General features: G+C 43.7%; 2 protein-coding genes across 3 annotated transcripts; both read right to left on the bottom strand.

The window, feature by feature from the left end:
* Positions 1–398: 398 nt before the first annotated feature.
* LOC138207296 (TBC1 domain family member 10A-like) lies at positions 399–9706 on the bottom strand. 2 transcript variants are annotated; one of them, XM_069164428.1, is made up of 9 exons: positions 9005–9706; positions 6731–6830; positions 6423–6530; positions 5898–6004; positions 5684–5798; positions 5416–5481; positions 4754–4943; positions 3795–3949; positions 399–3587 (listed from the first exon to the last, which is right to left on the bottom strand). In XM_069164428.1, exons 1-9 carry the CDS (start codon positions 9169–9171, stop codon positions 3183–3185), a joined length of 1413 nt encoding a protein of 470 aa, XP_069020529.1. In that variant the 5' UTR covers positions 9172–9706; the 3' UTR covers positions 399–3182. The 2 variants fall into 2 exon arrangements, with proteins under 2 accessions (XP_069020529.1, XP_069020537.1); XM_069164436.1 differs by lacking the exon at positions 9005–9706 and adding an exon at positions 8153–8314.
* Positions 9707–10436: 730 nt separating this feature from the next.
* On the bottom strand, positions 10437–19246 carry LOC138207306 (protein phosphatase PTC7 homolog). The gene is made up of 6 exons (XM_069164448.1): positions 18706–19246; positions 16842–17021; positions 15646–15844; positions 13802–13925; positions 13568–13697; positions 10437–13143 (listed from the first exon to the last, which is right to left on the bottom strand). The coding sequence occupies exons 1-6, from the start codon at positions 19109–19111 to the stop codon at positions 13085–13087; spliced, it is 1098 nt and encodes a 365-aa protein (XP_069020549.1). The 5' UTR covers positions 19112–19246; the 3' UTR covers positions 10437–13084.
* Positions 19247–19314: the final 68 nt, after the last annotated feature.

A 19314-nucleotide genomic window follows, 5' to 3' on the forward strand; every position in this document is an offset into this window, starting at 1 on the left:
TTCTTGGCTGTCGTGTTCTTGGACTGCAGCTGAATCTTACTGAGGAAGAGGAGGAAGAATAAGAAGGCCTGTATAGACGCAGAAGACTCCATTCAGGGGCCGAAGGCCCTCGTGGCTGCGTGAGGCGCTTTGGACGGTGCTGTGGGAATTCGCCCTATTTGAGATGCAAATTCCTCAGAGAGCTGAAAGAGCCGGAGAAACAGGTGTCCGAGGAAGTGTGCTGCTGCGTGGGTGAGGGAGGGCGGGTGCGAGGCCGCTGAATGATAACGCAGGGCGGATTCAAACACTGCCCGTCTGTGTGGGACTTTTCCTCTCTTGTCTCGTTTTCTTTGTTTTACCGTAAATGCAGGCAACGAGACGGAGAATGCGTAGTAATATAAAACGGGGAAAATATCATCTGTATGATCAGAGTTGAAAGTTTTATTGATTTAAATGTAATTCGGTAAAAAAAAACAGAAAAAAAACAAATTGATTTTTAAATCAGAAGTAAAAGTCTTACATAGAGCAATTCAACAAAAAGAAAAGCTGCAAATTTACAAGCCCCTGACTTCATTAATGTTCTCTTTCAATACGCCTGCAGCAATGATTTGTGATAAGCAGCATCTTAGTGATGTAATGAAGTGTTCATTTTTTTTTTTTTACAATATTCTGATGGACGTTGAAGCAAAATCTTTAAAACATTACCATATTTTTCATAATCATTCGTCATTCAAATCCCTGTATGACGCTCATTGGCACCATAAACACGAGTCGACAGCAGCAAGCTCTCTGATGAACGACATGTTGGTTAAATGGGAGCCGAGTTATTGCTGGAAATTTGAACGATTAAATGTTTTAAAATCGGAATCTTAAAAGCGTCAATGTGTCTTTAAAAAGCGTCAGAGGACGCAGCGGGTAAACGTTGCTCTTCTAATAGAAAACAATACACATATCCTGCAGCATATTGAACACTTAAAAAAATCCCCCGCAGTGTTTAAATTCAACACATAACCAGGACCACTCCCTGTTATGAAATTCTTGACATAAAATAATCTGATGTATGATGACATGTGTAGCTGCTGATAAAGCAACTTCCTGGACAGTTAATAGTTGATTGCTTATGAACTCATTTCAAACAGTTTCTTCATTTAAAAATGGGTGATTATCAAACTCCTGTAGCTCAGGAGTTTTATAAATAGTATTTTGTCTGACAACTACTAAATATTATATTTGATAATTACTTTTGACTTCATGTAACATTTTTCGATTTTGACTTGGAATTTCCACTTCAGAGGGATTTCTTGGTTCAGGATGAAATAAAATAAAAATAAAAAGCATAATAATTTATATTCCAAGACTCATGTTGTCTTTTTCTTGTATAATTAGAAATCACTAAATAAAAGGAGCCACAAACTTCTAAGATTGTACAAAACCAGCTGAGCATTCTTCAAAATTTACCGTTTCATTCACGACATAAATATAAACTCTTTACACTCTCAAAAAGACAACAATGAAATACTATAAGACATGATTAATTGGATCATCTCCATGGATATAGCTTTAAAAAAAAAAAAAATGCATTACAAATCTTTGGCTTAGTGGTACAAAATGTCCCTGCACTTTCCTCCTTCATTTTGAGGGGCTCACGGCCGGTGTCAGTTTTTATTCTCGTCAAGATGACCGTTAGGTAGCTGCTGAGGCCGAAAGATAATCAGAGGACGCCCTCCTGTGTCCGCTGGCAGCAAAGACTCCCGGGCTGCAGCACAACAGTCAACAGTCAGAGCTGAACGGACACACTTGTAAACTGTGTGTCTGCGAATTAGTGTGACTGAAACTAGCCAAGCAGGATAGATCAAAAAAATTAAAAAAAAATGTCTACGTTGGCAACGTAGTGACTAACGCGGATGAAAAGGAAGACTGTAAAAGCCAAAGCGCTCCAGGTAAGATCTCATCGATAGAGACAAAATCAGACTTCATTTAAAAACAAAGCAGACTGTCAGCGCTCCGCTTTTCAGAGGTAAAGAGCAGCAGGAGCTGTTAACCGCGAGCAAGTACGGTTCGGCCCCACGACGCCGTCAGCGTAACGCTCCCGCCGGTTTAAAGGGATGCGGATAGTTTGAAGTGGGGACGCGCGACGGACTTTTCAGCAGTCGGTGATTAACGTGAAGTCGACGGAGGTCCCCAGTTTGGAGAAGCAGTCAACTGCAGCAGCACGAGGCTAAACAACGTGCTGCTGCGGACGGAGCCGGCAATAAATCATACTCTGATCCCCTAAAAATGAAATCTATTCCAGTTTAAGTGCGCGCTGTGTTTCCAATATTTCCACAGCTTTACCTTCCTGTTGGACAGCCCGATATGAGGGAAGTGAACTCGTTATATCACTTTATTCCACCAGACTCACTTCAATAAAACAATCATTTTACCTTGCAGAACGTGAAAGTTGCTGGTCTTTGCCTCGGTCAGTCAGGTTTCCTTTAGTTGTCGTGTGACTGGTGTTTGATCGGGTTGGTTCGGAGGCTCGGAGCCAAACTAATGTAGTTTGGCCCCGATAAATCAGTGAAAATATTCTAAATATTGTGCACATTTAAACTGATGTTAAATATTTTGAGGGGACTTTTTTTTGTTGTTGTTTTTTTTTAAAGGTGGTTCAAATATGTTTTATTGCTGACCCTCATCTACAGCAGTACTTTACTTAGTACCCCCCCCATCTACTGCAGGTTGTGCACTGACTATCGATAAGTACCTCCTACGACCCCGCCTTAAAAAAAAAAATCCTAACTATCCCTTTAAAACCCCACTGAGTGGGCGCAAAGTGCACACAGTCGCCATCTGCTGCTGCTCCCCGGAAATTACATGTCTGAGTTCCGTTACATTTAAAAATTGACTACACATGAATGCTAAATGTTCATGACTGTATCGTTAAGCTTAAAAAAGGCCCAGTCACTGTAAAACCTGAAATAATGAAATACGCTGAGAATGTGTTGAGTATTACAGCAGCTGCTTAGCAGTCTGAATAATGTTGGAAATGATTTCTGTCTGGAGTGCGATGACCGTAAAAAATAGTAAAACTCTCAGTTACGGCTGCGACGGCCGATGAAGTTGATCAGGTCACTGACAGCTGCGACTGAAAACTGTGACGGGTGTCGCCGCTAAAAGTCAGAGCTGCGTGGAAGGATTCCCGTTTCTGAACCGGTGTTGCCCTGCTACAGGTAAGTGTCGTGCTCTGCACTGCTCAGACTCTCTCTGGACCCGCGCACGGTCACGTGGTTGACGAGGGGTGAAGGGCCGCGGGGAGGAGGGGACGGGTTAACCGTCTCCACCGGTGGGAGGAACGTTTTCTTTTGGCTGTCCTCTTTGGTCTTTCTACCTCCCTTGGCGCCTTCCGCTTGCTCCCCGCCCGTCTTGGGTGCCGGAGGGGACTCCACGATGATGGTCGGCCTCTGTCTCAGGTCCTGTCGGCTGGGTGGCTCGGCAGCCATGACGGCCTTGGCCCCGTGCATCCTGGGAGGAGACTTGCAGTTTAGGTCTCCGTGAGTCTCCTTCCAGCGCCGCAGCTGAGCGTGGTGTTCCTTCTCTATGTCTTTCTCGGACACGGGCAGCTCTATAATCTGAAACACGGACAGATGACAAGCGCGAGCCACACGTGAGGTAACGCGTGGGTTATCGGTTGAAGTGTGCCGGCACATTACAGCTTAAACCCCCCCCCCCTCCCCCCCCGCTCACTCGACCTCAGCGGGGCAAAGTGCAAGAGGGATGCCGAGCGCGCAGTAGGTGCAGTTTCAAAAAAACGACAGAATGGATATGAAACACAATACCTCATTCACCAGGAAGCCTTCCTGCATGTACTGTTGCCGTATGGCTCGCAGCAGCTCCATTGTCTCATAGAGACCTTGGCAGGCCTTCAGCTTCTCCTGGGATCCCAACATGCATTTCAGGAGAACGAGGCCCGCCCTGAAGAGGATCTTCACTCCTGAGAACAGTGAGATCAACATGCGGCTTGAGCAGCAGGCTTCATGCGAACAGAGGCTGGATATGGTGCTGCAGACCGGCCGATTGCCGTGAACAGTGCCGATTTAAATACTCCGGGCTTATTGGATTTGGACTAAAGTGCAACATTCATGGACTGTCTTTTGGGCCCGGTAGCGGCAGCAGCACTTCCTGCCCGTTTTTGAGGTTAGTCGTCCCCCTCCTTCCTCGACACGTCACCGCTTGATCACGGAGCAGCTACATAACACGACAGTAAATATTACTTTCCGAGCTAACAACAAGCTTCTCTGCTATCGTTACGCAGCAGATCCTTATGGCTACTGCAGAGTGAAATATACCAAGATACCTTCTCTGTCGAGAAGCAGTACGGCTGGCTGCGCATCGTTTTTTTTAAAAAACCCTTCAAAACATTTCGTTTTGTCCATTGATTGAAGACCACACTTATATAAATGCAGGGGTTTTGAACGATTTCTGTCTCTTCATTTTCCTGGAAACTTTGATTTCTTCTAGCGTATTGATTCATTTGGCGTATTTTGCTGTGGCATTTTGCACTTCGCACCGTAAACGCTCCAATGAATCAAACAAACAACCAACCAAAAGCCGCATCGCGCAAAGCTGCCGCCTGCGAGCCGAAACTAATTTCCCCTCAAGGTTCGAGCCGCTGAAATGATATCGATTCTACCAGGACACGATCTCTGTAAAAGTGACTGATCAGCTCGGGGGAAAACATTTGGGATTTGTTTACACTATTTGCCATGTGACAAAAATATTTTGTGTGGCGCCTCACCCTCACAAAGGAACATGTCCCAGACTCGCAGCACCGAGACCCACGGCAGAGTCCTCGAGAAGGCGCACATGAACCACTCGGTCATGTACAGGATGGGCTCCAGCTTGTGCTTCTTCAAGTGCCTGTGGGCCACAGGAGACACCCGCCGCAGCAGCGCGTACAGGATCTCCCCGTCCAGCTGGATCGCCTCCTGTGGAGACGACGTGGAACAGCAGTCGGTCGGGATTCGAGAGAGAGAGAGAGAGCAGACTACTTGTATTCTTTGCCTAATCCGATTGTGTGATTATCTCGTCCTTGTAGACTCGTCACCTCCTCGCGGTATTAGGTCGGCAGCATATCAGTCCCAAGCTAGAGACACACTGGCCACAGAGGTCTGACACCCTCCGGAGCCACAGATACCAGCAGCAAGCTGAACAACAAGGAAGCTCGGACTCTATAAACTGAAACCAACACGCAGCTTATTTTCGAGGTGTCAGTTTTTTTTTGTTTTGGCAAAGATTCAGTCCAATAAGGAGTCTTCGCAAAAATAATGTGGGTGTAGGTTAAACAACATGTTCATTTTATACCTATATGAAGATAATCTGTTCAGGTAGACAATATTTGACGAGCTGACCGGTGAATATATAATGTTGTTACGCTCTGAAGCTCTTCTCATGACATACCAGTCCTGTACTGTAATATCCAGGAAGATACTTTTCACAAAGCTGGACAAGAACCCAGAAAGCATCCTGGGACAAAGACAAGAAATGAGTCGTTTAGTACAGCATCACGTGGTGTGAAGTAAACCGTTTCGATAAAGACGGAAAATGTTGACGGAAAAATTGCACTTTGGTGAATAATGTGCAAAAAGTCATCTGAGAATTTACACTTCTGTCACTCTTTGTAGCCGTATCATTAGAGCAGCAGTTTTATGTGCGTTTATGAGTTCACCTCAGCTGGCATGTGCATCAGGAGTACAGCAGCAATGGGAGCCTGAGCCTGACAATAACCCTCTTCAGGTCGGTGCAGAGTATAAGCCTTCAGCACTCGGAGCAGGTCCTGCTGCCTGCATGTAAAAACATACGTAAACTATACTGCGACTAATTTTCAGCCGCATTAACACAAAAATATGAATCATCATAGGCCACCAGAAAGAATTGCATACCCATGTCCTCCTCTCGCTGCAAACATTTCGTGGAAGGGGAACTGTCGGTGAAGGTCCCTCTCAATGATGTCAACCCATTTGGGATCCCCCGGCTGCTGGTCCAGTTCCTAAAACACACGGTTTATTCAGTTTTTGCAACATTGTTAGTCACATCTGTGAACAATTTCTTCTTTAGTTTAAAGCAATTTCGCTCTGGAACTTAAAACCTCAGCTAAGTTATGAGCCTTGAACTCCACATAATGTCATACATGTACAATTATACTTCCCCCCCCAAACTTAGCTACTGTTGCTGTATTTGAATTTTGATCCCCGAGTTCACACAAAAGAAAACAAAGGCAGGAATTGTATTTCTTCTGTAGATGACGATGGTCAACTGTAAACGTTTCTTGTGACAGTCTGCAAGTAGATCTGATTAAAAGAAGCCACACATAGCTGAATGACAACTTCTACAATGCAGAAAGATAGCAGTTTCATATTTGTGTGTGTGTGTGTGTGTGTGTGTGTGTGTGTGTGTGTACCACTGACCTCGAACTTGCCCTGGTTTTGTTCCCTTTTCACTTTGGCCCCGGTGAGGTATAGCCAGGCCCGGCCCCGCAGCGACGGAGGGATCCCCTTCTGACAGCGCTCCTTCACCTGTTTATTCAACACGTGTACATTTACTCAAGAGTCCGCTGGCAGCGAAAGTAAAAGCAAGACACATTTTTTTTTTAGAGATAATCAATACAAAAACTGGCATAATGAGGCAATGGTTATGTTTTCCAGCTCAGTTTTTGAAATGAATTTATTAAGTGTAGTGATAATAACAGATGCAATTTACAGTTTCTAAAGCCGACCTTTTTGTGTTTTTTGGCCATCCATTTGTCCCAGCTGTTGAGCATCTCCAGCCATTTTGCCTCCCGCTGCCTCAACACGTCGATGGGTATCTCTCCCACACTGTAGGGACAGAAGACGACAGCGGCTGTACTTTACTCTGTCACGTCTCTGTACTGATGTTGGGGGAATCCTGTCATACGAGGAGGGCGGGACAGCGGCTCATCTCTTCCTTGTACATGCAGGAAACCTAGCCTCGGACAAAGCAGTTGAACACTTGACATCGACAGCCAAGTAAAAGGAAAACAGGAAGCTGTGTGAGAACTTTCCCCTCGTTCACTTCACTTCAGCCTCCAACGCAAAACATTCACCAATATCCCGCTTCACTCACAGAGGTGTCGTTTGGTTTACAGCTTTTGCACTACAAATGTTAAAGGGAGACGACAAGTTGTCAGTCACGCTAATCTTATCTAACTAATAATCCCACACAACAAGACAAGGACAATTTGCATTGTGTTTAAAACAGAACAAAACCAGCCTAGTTTGACCAGTTATTCAAGTATCACCATTTATTCCAAGTCAAAGCTCTTTGTTTATAAAGCGCATTCAAAACAAAAAAACTTCCTGCAAAACTTTTAATTTCAAGGCAAAGTCCAAGACCAGTTTTAAGAGCCAGCGAGGAAGATGCCTTAAAACAATGCAATGTTTACTCATGACTCTTAAACTCACTGTGTAATAATAACCCCGCAACGATTATTACAGAAACAACTGAAAAAAAAAAAAAGACGTCAAAATGTACCTTTTTTTTCGGTCCCCTCTGGTACCGGGCAGAGATTAACGGGGCCTTACTGATGGATCCGCACCACAAAGCTGGGAACCACCGGCCAAGACATTAAAACACCCGGCAGCTCCAGAACAAAAGAGCTCTCACACAGGAAATTACGAGGGTTTAGAAATCCCGGGACGTAAGAATGGGTAAATCCATCGAGTCCCTTCACAACAGACCTTTTCAAAATCAACTCAATACCTATCGTGTACTATTCCATAAGGAGGCCAATGAAGAGAAGGTGATCTCTCTCTTTTGGTAATTTACTTTCATCTTTGCCTTTTAATAACTACATACAGGACAGTTTTCATCCTCACGCATTTGAAAAAAAAAAAAAAAAACTGTCCAACTGGAACAGTGACTCTAAAACTGCTCACAACTCGTAAACACATGCAGCCAGCGACAATGTCAAGAAGTCACGAGTAGACGCAGTTTCACTTTGACGTGCGCAGGGTCATAAACAGACTGCCACTACGACTTGTACAGAAGTCCAGAGTCAGGAAACCCGAAGGGAAAATCACCCCTCACACCCTGGATATAACACAGTCCAGCTTCCACCAGACGTGAAAACAGTTTTCTGTCTCTCGCCTTCACCCAAAAGAACAATTAAATCACTCACCTGTCACTGTCAAATATTCACTACATCCTAGCAGGCTGTACAAAATATAGACAAGCATGCATGTACTGTAAATGACCACAAAGCGTATGTATAATTCATTCTCAACACATCTAATATTTATTTCAGTACTCACTGAACCTAAAACTTTGCACTACTTGTATAAAATCAATGATTCGATTGAACTGTATATACCAGCATCTATGCACAATTGTAAATTTCAGCACTTTACTGCAAAAAATATTTAAGTATTTAAGTAAAAAAAAAAAAAAAAATAGGGATTTGCACATGGTTGTGAGGTACAAGTACAAACCACCACCACCAGTCAACCTTTACATACTTATACAGATGTTGCCAGTTGTTATCTTGTTTTTGGGTTCTGTCCTATTTTCGTTTGTTACTTTAACTTGTTTTAATCTTTGATTATTTTGATGTCTGTTGTTGAATGTGCACTGAAAGCTGCTGCATACCAAAGCAAATCACTGGTGTTGTAATAACATAATAACTCGGCCAATAAATCTGATTCGGATAAGAGAGACAGGATGGGAACTACTGGTGTCATAAAATTAAACTATACATCAGGGTAAAAAATAAAAAATAAATCAATTCGCCAACTATTCCCCAGTCTGGACTCATCTAAACCTTTTTTTTTTTTTTTTTTTTTCCCCGCATGCTCACAAATTCAGTTTAAGCTGTCTGCGACTTTGTTTGTTTACGTTTACCGTCTTTAACCCAACTAAAAATGAAACAACAACAACAACAACAACAACAACAACAACACCGAGGCAGCGTGCGGAAACATTCACAAAACGCTGCGCCGTACGAGAGGACATCTTCGGCGGTACGACTGCTTACGAGTCTGCGGCGTCCTGCTGGGCTCCTCCCGTGAATCCGTACTTGTCCACCTGGACGTCTCCGGGGACGTCGCCGCCGTTTACCTCCGGGTCGGGTCCGTCCGAGCCGCCTTTCCCGTCGTCCGTCAGCTTCTCCGCGAGTCCATTGCCCTGCTCGGTCTTGGCCATTTACTCAACATTTACCTTTCAGCGGAAGCCCAACGACGTGTCCACGTAACTCCGGACGTGTCTCGAAGAGGACACCTCAACGGTCTCCATGAAGTCGCGCGCTGCTTTTCACCTGCGAACCGACCGGTCACGGCTAGCGACGGTTGCTAAGGAAGATTTGCTGCCCGGCTCGCTAATGCTAAAACCGCCACTTTAGGGGAGTTTGTTTCGTTGGTAAACCTCCTCGCGTTGGCCACATAATCGAGGTCCCGAGTCGCAGAATAATGCCCCTGGAGCTGGGCGAACTATTTAAGCGCCAAACGTAGCGATTTCGATCTTTTTTTTTTTTTTTTAGCCCCGGGTCTGCTTGCTAACTCCGAAGTTGACAGGCGAGCGTTAAACAGCTGTCAGCTGACACACACGCGCACGCGCACACGCGCGCGCACACACACACACACACACCTATTAGATGCAGAATCTCTGCTGTCAGCAGGTTAGCTGCCCGCTACGAGGAAGAGGAGCCGCCTGGAGGAGATTAGTAAACAAAACATCCTCTGCATCCTGTGGGTTTTTTTCTAGCGCCACCTACTGCTGGAAATCACGTGTTCAGGCGCAGCCGTGTGTATCACATGCAGTAGTTATCAAATAACTCTTTGATCTGATAAAATAAATAAATTAAAAAAAAACAGGGCTGCAATGATTTAGTAGATTGACAGCAAATTAATTGCCAGCTCATTTGATAATCGACTCATCGTTTTTAAGTCATTTAAAAAATAAATAAATAAATAAATGATAAAAGTCTCGTTTCAATTTCTGAAATGTAAATATTTTGTGGTTCCTTTGTTCCTCCATGATGATACACTGAATATCTTTGGCTCGTGAACTGTGAGGCTATTTTAGGTTTTCCCTTCGGCTTTGGAAACGTTTTACCATTTCCTGACTTTTAAAAGCCCAGAGAGCTAATCGATTAATTGAGAAAATAATAAAACAAGATTATTTGACAATGAAAATATTTCATTATTTCCAAGTCTTAATCTAAAAGTAGCTTCAGGCTACAGAGTAAGAGAGCTCACTTTACCACCTTAGTTCACCTGCTGTATTACTTTTATTTCCTTGTCCTGATTCAATATTTCCGCCAACAGTAGAAAATTATACCAAAGTAAAATAGAAAATAGGGATAATCTCAGTCAATTCCTGGGAAAAACACACCTCCTGAGCCATTTTTAAAACATTTGGCATCCAATGTTGATGATAATAATAATGTAGACAAAATTCACTACGACAAGTTTAGTATAAATACTAGATTCTTTATTTAAATATTGTACATATTTTAAAACATATTTACATAAATTAGACCTGCATTGTTACACTGTAGACATAAGTGTATCTTTCACACGCTTGCTGGAAGGTGGACAATCAGACCATACAAACTGCAGAAGCACCTTTGCAGGAGAGAAAAAAGAGGGCGGGGGCACACTTCGTTTACATCAAACACTGGGCAACACGACGGAGACGGGACAAGCTTGCAATGACAGGAAAGGCCTCTTGATTACAGGTCTAGCTATTTGTTAAGGCTGAAATTTTGCTCACCCTCATACTGCAAGTTCACGACGACTCCTTCTATAAAGGGGTGACAGCTCTGTCAAATATAGGGCTATTTTCGAATAACACAAGTTAAGAACCTTTTTACACAAACCATTAAGGACAAGAACTGATTACGACTTTGAGAAAATTGTTGGAAATTGTTGTAAAATGGTGCCAGTAGCAAAACTACACAAAGAACAGTGCAGACAGCAGGACACATAATATTCAAATAATAGTTTCCAGTATGAGGACGCGAGACCAGTCAAATTTGAATCGATGTAAAATGTGTTCATTGTAGAACATAAGGTTTTTCAGTTGTTGTACTGCTGCCTCATCGTATGTTTGAGCTGTCTGTGCGCGAATGCAAAACACACGGAGGACCAGTGGATTCAACTCTGCAGCTGTATTATTTTTTACCATGGTTGTTACATGAACAATACAGTGACGATACTGGTCTCCACCAACCCACAGGGCCCTAATCATGTATTTATATATGGCTTTCCTTCTTTGGTTCTTTTAACCTGTCTTATACGTAGAGAAAATCAGTCACATGTAACTTAAACCAGGAAAATGATACAACTTCGGGAATAGACAACACACTCTGAACATTTCCACCAATACTTCGCTTGGGCCATCACACCCGATTCTGAGCACATGCAGCTTAAAGTATTGCTGTATGATGTTTGTGTCAACAAAGCATAACAGAAATACACAAAGAAAATGTGTCTTTGGTGCACGTGCTTTGAAACTCTAAAAACTTTGTCCAAACCGTGTGGGGTGAGGCGTCAGACAAAGCATGAGCAGAACACCATTACTGTATCAGTGTCTTCGATTAATGTAATTTGGTGAAATCCAGCACACACGTTTACGCACAGTCATCATAATCATGGTGAGCATGTTCATGTAAATCATATGCGTCATGTACCGACATCCGAGTTACAAAAGGAGAAGCAGCAAACAAATGCGAGGGGAAATAAGGAACTAACAAATAAAAACAAATCTGAACCACACACCCACACCTACACACACACACACACACACACACACACCTACACACACACACACACATATTTTAAGATAGCTGGATCTATTAGTCATCCATCACACTCAATGTCAGCAGCAGACGCTTCAATCTGTTACTTTTAAAACAAAATAATGTTAAAAAAATACATCTTTTCCTTTAAATTTCTTCCTGACCTATCATTGCAATTGTAAGCATTCCCAGATGCTAGCTTTAGCTTTGTGAGATAACAAATATTAACATTAAATACAACACGTACTCCAAGAACAACTTTTCACATGTATGCCGCACACTTTTTTTTTAAACATTCTTTTTACCACACAGCTGCTGCAGCGATCAATCTCAGCTTGTTCATTTCGGCAGAGTGAGAAGTGTGGTACCGAAGGAGCTCACTTCAAGATTAATATCGTATACGAAAAAATATATATTTATGAATGCATGTGTATATCCTCCACAATAGTAACGAAGTAGCTCTTTGCTTTAACAACCAAACCAAAGACGACAGTAAGGCCAGAGCGCAGCCCAAAAAAACGCAAAAATATTTACAACTTATCAGGATGTGTGCACCGACAGTTTCCTCAGCCAAGTGACAAAACCTGATTAACCTTCAAGTGAAAGCTTGAACAAGTGTTACGGTTTCTCTTCACGGATTTCTTCGATTTGCGCTAGTTTGCCCTTCCATCGTTCACATTCCCAAACCCGAGACACCAAAAACCAACGCTTACATTTCGTTCTTCAAAATCAATTATTCCCAACATCAACCATCTCGGTCTAATCTGTACACTTTGTTCAAAGACATTTATAAGGGACAGATTAAGCTGAACGACAAAAACGGATAGCCAGGTTGAATAGTCAACTCTATAACTACTCTCTGAATGAGCCAAACCTATGGCTTACACCTTGTTATATCACTTTTTTTTTAACACAAGAAGGCGACCAGATTTCAAAGCCATTGGTTAATGGGTCTTTTAGTCGCATCGCAGTGAGACACGGGAGACCGAAAGGCATCCGTCAGCCCGTCGTTCTCGGCCTCCTGCATCATGATCAACATGAAAATGCCCGGGCGGGCGGGCGGGCGGGCGGGCGGGCAGGCAGCCAGCCAGCCCTCAACCGTTGGAGCACCAAAACGAGACAGAGAAAGAAAACAAAATGTCACACAGGTGGATGTCTGCAGCGCTGTGTGCAGAGTGTGTGTATCGTGTTGGAGGGCCTCCCCGTCAGCCCACAAGACGCAGTGCATTTTGGGAGGGGCTGCAGGTGGAAGACTCAGGCAGGCGGCATGGAAGGATCAGCCCCAGAGAAGCCCTCTCACACAGACACCCTTCGTTTTTAGTCTGTATATTCAGCCACAATGGACAGCAGTACCGTGATATCATCAGGCTTCCCACCTGCAGGACAAGAACAAAGCTCATGTAAAGAAGGCCCTTTTTTCTTTAGTCAGAACAAGCAGAGACAAATTTACGGTGTGAATGCAGAAAAAAAACCCCACTCCACTAGTGTCTTTTATGACTAATTATCAGAAACAATTTGCAAATTGAAGAAGGAAATCCACAAAATATTTGCAATATGCATCCTCTTCATTTATATTGCATTCATATTTAATGTACTACATAATATCTTGTAATAATTATGACATATCCAATTCTCTAAAACATATCCACTTCAGATATTTGTACAACTAAAGCAAACATCTGTTGGATGTTTTGATGAAGAAGGAAAAAGCTTTTAATAAGATCCGAGTTACTTGCGTGTGTAAATCACGGTGGTTTAAAAGGGACAAAACAACAAGCCCCTGAAATCCAGAACACGTACCTCGTACATTCAGACCGTTGTCACAGGCAAACTGTGCAAAAGGGGACATATAGTTGGGGTCATAGGCAAGATTGTGAGCCTGCTTTGCAATGCTCTGTGCAGTCTGCAGGATGCTGTCGTAGTTTGTAGTCTGAAAGGAACACAAATAAAAAGCATTCAAATGTAAAATATGTAAATTAGTTCATTTTTTTCTTCATCACATGTACAAATAAGATCAATATCCAGAGGTGACACCTTGAGTTTTTTGAGTTCCTGAAGAATCATGTAGTCCGGCATGTTGTCAAAGAGCCCGTCTGTTGCTGTTAAGATGATGTCACCGAGCTGCACGTCAAACGAGGAGCTGTCAGCTGCTTCGGGACTGGAAGAAACGAGGGGGCAGTGAGATCAGTCACATGAGACGTGAAACCAGAGCAAGAAGCACCTGAGCTGCTGGCGACAAGTTTCCAATTCGGAATTAAGCGCGTCAGGAATCACTCTGCCAAATCTGGAAAGGTGGCGGGGTGGCATGTGCGTTTAATCGGACAGCTGACTCAAAAGCAGCCTACTCTGTTTGACCTTGCCAGACGCACCGAGGCCGCGCTACTAGCTGGCGCCACATTCAAGACTCAAGTTTTATTTCCTGGGAGCCGTATGTTCCTGCCAAGTCTTGGGGGAGGTTTATTTTAGGTTGGCATACCACAGAGCTATAAATGTACCTTAAAAAGAACGCTAACCTGTTAAATCTTGAATTTCATCACACTTCAGAAGAACAACATTAAACCAGTGTAAAAAGGAATCCAAAAACAAGACTCCAAGGCTGCTCCGAAAGGATTATAAGAAGGTTTATCCCTTGTTAATAAGGTGGCCACTGCCAGAATCAAATTGTGACACCACGTGGCAAGCCTGCATGCAGGCAACAATGAGACTTTTTTTTTTTTTTAAACATTCTTGATACTCCTTAGTGCTTGTTTAATCTGAAACTGTTGAAAACACAAATAATCTATCTATATAAATCCATAAAGAGTGGCTTGGGGTGTTGCTATCAGGATTAGCAAAAACCCAGATAATCATTGAGCCGGCCGAATTCAATTCACACAGAAAAAAATAGATGTGAAGCAATAGAGAGAACAAACTTTAATATCCTCTGTGTGTTTGGACTCCCCGTCATCTTGTTGAGAACGACAACATCCAGTATACGCTCTGGTGTCTGTTAAAGGCTGAACCATAATACACTGAATGAGGCCGTCTGAACCTATAGAATTATGCGATTAGTTTTTAATGGCAGCTTTTCCACAGCATGGGTCTGGTGTGCGTCACAATTTACAGATTAGGTGAATTTACAAAAAAAAAAAAAAAAAGACAAGAAGAAACAGTAAACCCAGACCTGTCTTTGTTGAAACAAGCATTGACAGACAGCCAATGTTTTTATTCAGAAAACATCTGCCGTATAGCCACCACTTCAGATAAATCTCTGAACATGTGCTGATGAGGGAAGTATTTTATTCAGCTGTGGTGATAAAGATAAAGTGTGTTCACCTTAATCACTAAAATGTAAACCAAAACATCAGACTATAAACTGGACAGAGAGGATTTTCTTGCATGTGGGCCACGTATGAAAAGATGTAGTTTTGGTGGTTATGTGGAGACGTGGAATAGTCCCAAGTACATGTGAACACACTTTAGAGTGTCATAACTAAGCAGGTCTTGTTTACTTGTTTACTCAAGTGATTGAAAGGTCTTACCTGCAGCTACATTTACCTCCCACAGTGGAGGATAAAGTAAGTTTAAAATAAGTCCAGTTGAATTTAATTGTCTGAACATTTGTTTGGAAGTGAAAATGAAAGTGGTCATGCCCGACATTTCCATTTCAAATCATCATTTAAGCGGCAAAATGCCATGCAGAACCCCGTTTGGGGGTTAAAAACTGAGAGTAGCTCGGCTCAACAACGAAAGTTCACAAAGGACAAGTTCACTTTAATTTGTCGGAGCCTCTTTTGTTAAACCACATTGGTGTGTGCATACGATCTAAGTTTTAATATGTTCTGTACATTGCGTTGACGCTGGACTTATGAGGATGTATCCAACACCGACCCACTGACCTGTCACTGAGCACCACCCCCTCAGCCCCCGGCGGAGCGATGGACAGCTGGAAGGGTGTGTTAAAATAATGCTGTTGCTCGTCTGAGCGATGAACCACCTCTCCAGCTCGCACCACCAGGAAGCCAGAGTCACCGAGATTGCACGCGTGTAGCCGGTGACTCCTTCCATCCAGGACCACGATACAGGCTGTGCTGCTCCCTAAAAACCCGGGAGAGTAAAATGTCGGTAAGGTTATGGATACGTATGGAGGGTCAAATTCAAGAGGAGGACAGGAGAAAAGATGTCAATGTGGGAAAAATGTACACTTTGGACAGAATATAATAAAAGAAGCGTTGGCTGATGAGTGTAAGAATGCTGCCCAACCAGTATGTCATGTTTCTAGAGTGAGTAGGAAATATTATGATGCCCTTCACAAATGGCCTCCCGTCAAAGGAGATAAAAACAAACGCACAGGTCCTCTCCTTTGCTTGTCCCAGTTCCTCAGCGATTGCAGAGAGCGACAGTCTGTTTAACCTTCAGCGGGGACAGTCGAGCACTGACCTCGTCACAGCTTCCCAAAATAAAAGTAGGCCGTTTGACAAATATAATGGCAGCCCTTCAGTGTTTGCACTAGCTGTGGGTCAGGGTTACTGAGCCTCAAAAGAAAATGTGACCCCGGTATCGTTTTTTTGGCTCTAAAATCTCATCAACCCTCCTGCAGTATCAAATGAACAGATGGATTCCTGAATGTTTGAAGATGCAGTGTGACGTAAAATGTTCAGCCTGTGTACATTTTTGAAGCCCGCGAGGTCACCGAGTTTCACTTTCCAAGTGTCAACTTCATCAAGTTACACAGTTAACTCACTGGTGCTTCATCGTTCAGAGGGATGCAAGTTTAGGCCTGAAGCAAATTTCTGTGAAGAAATGCTTCATAATTGGTCGGTTATATCACTACCCATATCATCTGCCTGCTTAGAAGAAGAAATGTGATTTAAATGGAGAAAAGTTCTGTCATGACTTGCAGTATGTTAGGCATCTCTCCAAGCAAGGCCACTACTCACAGTCTGACTCATACTGCAGCCATGTTATTTATTTCTCGAGTATGGTTGTTCAACATAGCTCACTCCACCCGTGACTCTGTGTCTGTGTGTGTCTGTGTGTGTGTGTGTGTGTGTGTGTGTCGTCTACGCAGCTCTTTCTGTCTGAGTGCCCTCACCTAGCAGGGGGACTTTGTTCTGTAAAAGCTCGTAGTAACCAGACGTCAGGATGCCCACTGGATTACTGGGAGTGAAGCGGCCCTCCTTCACCAGTCGCTCACAGGTCCTCATTAACGTGGCGGAGAACTGAGATGGGTCGACACCATAGTCCCGCCAACCACCCACCCCATCTGCTACACCTGATTGAGAAAATGGGATTAAAAAAAAAGAAGAAGAATTATTTTCTTGTTTCGCTACTCACCCACGCACAAACAAATAGGATGGTTTTTTTTTGTGGTTTTTTTTCCCACACATGGTGATCATTTAGTTTCATTAAAAGAAAATTAATTATTTGCCAAACAAAAATACCAAATGCAGTTTTTATAACGTCTATACAAATGTGAGGATTTTCTGCTTTCATTCTTCAAATATCTATGAAACAGACCAAACAAGCAACATGCTGACATTTTAGAGCAAACGATATGACCCGACATCATTTAAGCACAATAACTACAGCAGCCGTTACTTCTTTGCCCGTCGAAGGCAACATCACGTCCACATTTGCAAATCCCTGCTGACGTTCTGTCCCGTCCTTTCTTGCAGGTAACACTGCTTTGACATTGACTAAAATCGCCCCGTTTGCAGACATTTGTCACCCTGTTAAATACGAATATGTGGGTTTATGAAAGGCTTGAGTCAAGTTTCACTTAGCGCTTCAAATTTAAAACAAGTAAACTATAATTTATCACAATTATTGTATTTCTTGTTGGCAGGTCATGCTTTACCTTTTCACATTCTTCTAATGTCTGTCAGGACAATCCCGCTAACCAATACTGTAAAACCGTACAACAAGCTTCCTTAGTCTCACCTCACTTTATTTAGGTTACAGACTTGCATTGGTATCATTTTCTCTTTTCTTTTAACCAGAGATTCGAATAAGAAACTGAAAACACACCCTGGGATCCCCCCCCCCCCCAATTTCCACCCTGTACCGCCTTCAATTACAATTATCCAGGCCAGAAGTCAAGTTTTTTTTTTGTCTGAGAAATGTCTGGCAAGACTTTACTACTACACACACTTCACAACCACGTCATTTCTCTGTGCCTGAAACACCTTGGGGGGAATTTTTTATTATTTATTATTATTATTATTATTATCTTCAAATCAGTAGCCCCTCACATTTAAAACTGAACAGTGCATGGAAACTACAAAACACACCGTGTAGGTATCGGCCAAGCCACTTGATTCTTCACTTATTTGTCTGTGCAGGTTTGGGTTGTGTGAGGACAAAGCAATTTCACCCAGCTGCAGCTAGCAGGCTGCTGATGCTGTTAGCAACATGGCTGCCTCCACGCTCAACCATTCTGACCTTTGCGAGACATTTTGTCGTGTTCAGTCAAGAGACGTTTAAACGAGGTCTTTTTTTTTCTTTTCCCCCCCAGTCGTGTCCACCTCTAACGAACCTCATTTACGTCGTCTAATTTCACGTGTCTGATATCTTGCATTAAAGCGGCGCGAGTCCCACCGCTGCGGCTCATCGAGGTGAAAGGTCATCCCGGTGTTTCACCTCAAACTGCACCGCTAATAATCGGCTTTTTTTTTAAATTTATTTAGGTGGAGGAAGGGAAAAAAAAAATGCCACAATTGCAGGTAGCATGCGCGTACTGCGGCTTGTAAGGTCTCCGGCTAACCTGATGACCGCAAACGTGGTGGAGTTGCAGCTGCGGTTTGGTATGAAGGGTGGTGAAGAGGAGGGAGCTGCTGTGTTTTCATCCGAGTGGTCGGTACACGTGCAGCTCACTGAAGGTCACCCGAGCACGCAGGCTCTCTAAACACGCATCTGTTTGACACCACCACCTCCACCACCTCCAGAGTCCTCCTTACCCAACACATCGGCGGTCCTGTGCCGCGCGATGAAGCAGGCGTCGTCCCCGTAGCACATCCCTTTCTTCAGGATCCCCTTCCGAAAGTCTTTACCGAAGCCATAGCTGGCGGTGACCAGGCTGTAGTCCCGACCGTCTGTCTGAGAGAGTCCGCCCAGGACAGCCCTGGCTACCAGTCTGCCATAAGACAATACGGATAACATTCCCCAGCAAGGAGAAACCCCGGTCTTGATTAGAGCCCAAACACCCTCTCTCCCTCCTCTCTGTCCCGGACACCTGCCCGTGAGACTACGTCTTCGGATCAAACCCCGGTTGTCTGGGGTTTTTGTTGTTGTCCGGCCCTCTTCTGTGAAATAGTTAACGTAGGCCTTCCCCCCCCCCCCCTGGCAGTCGCTGTAAACTCGCATGAAACGCTGCTTGTTAGTCCTGAACTGCTCGGCGAGCCGTTTATGTCTCAGGTGTAAATTTCAGAGATGCACTTCCTCCGCTGGGCTCTCGCCCTCCCGACATGTTTCCACCGGACAGAAAGCTGCGAGTACATACGGGTACCTAACCGTTTACAACCGTGACGTCACGGGGAACTCGACGTCCTCCAATGACAAGAGCCGCG

This window comes from Embiotoca jacksoni, unplaced genomic scaffold, assembly GCF_022577435.1.
Source record: "Embiotoca jacksoni isolate LCO1_2020_lvr unplaced genomic scaffold, fEmbJac1.0.p SCAF_10, whole genome shotgun sequence".
In the NCBI taxonomy this organism is placed as follows: Eukaryota; Metazoa; Chordata; class Actinopteri; family Embiotocidae; genus Embiotoca; species Embiotoca jacksoni.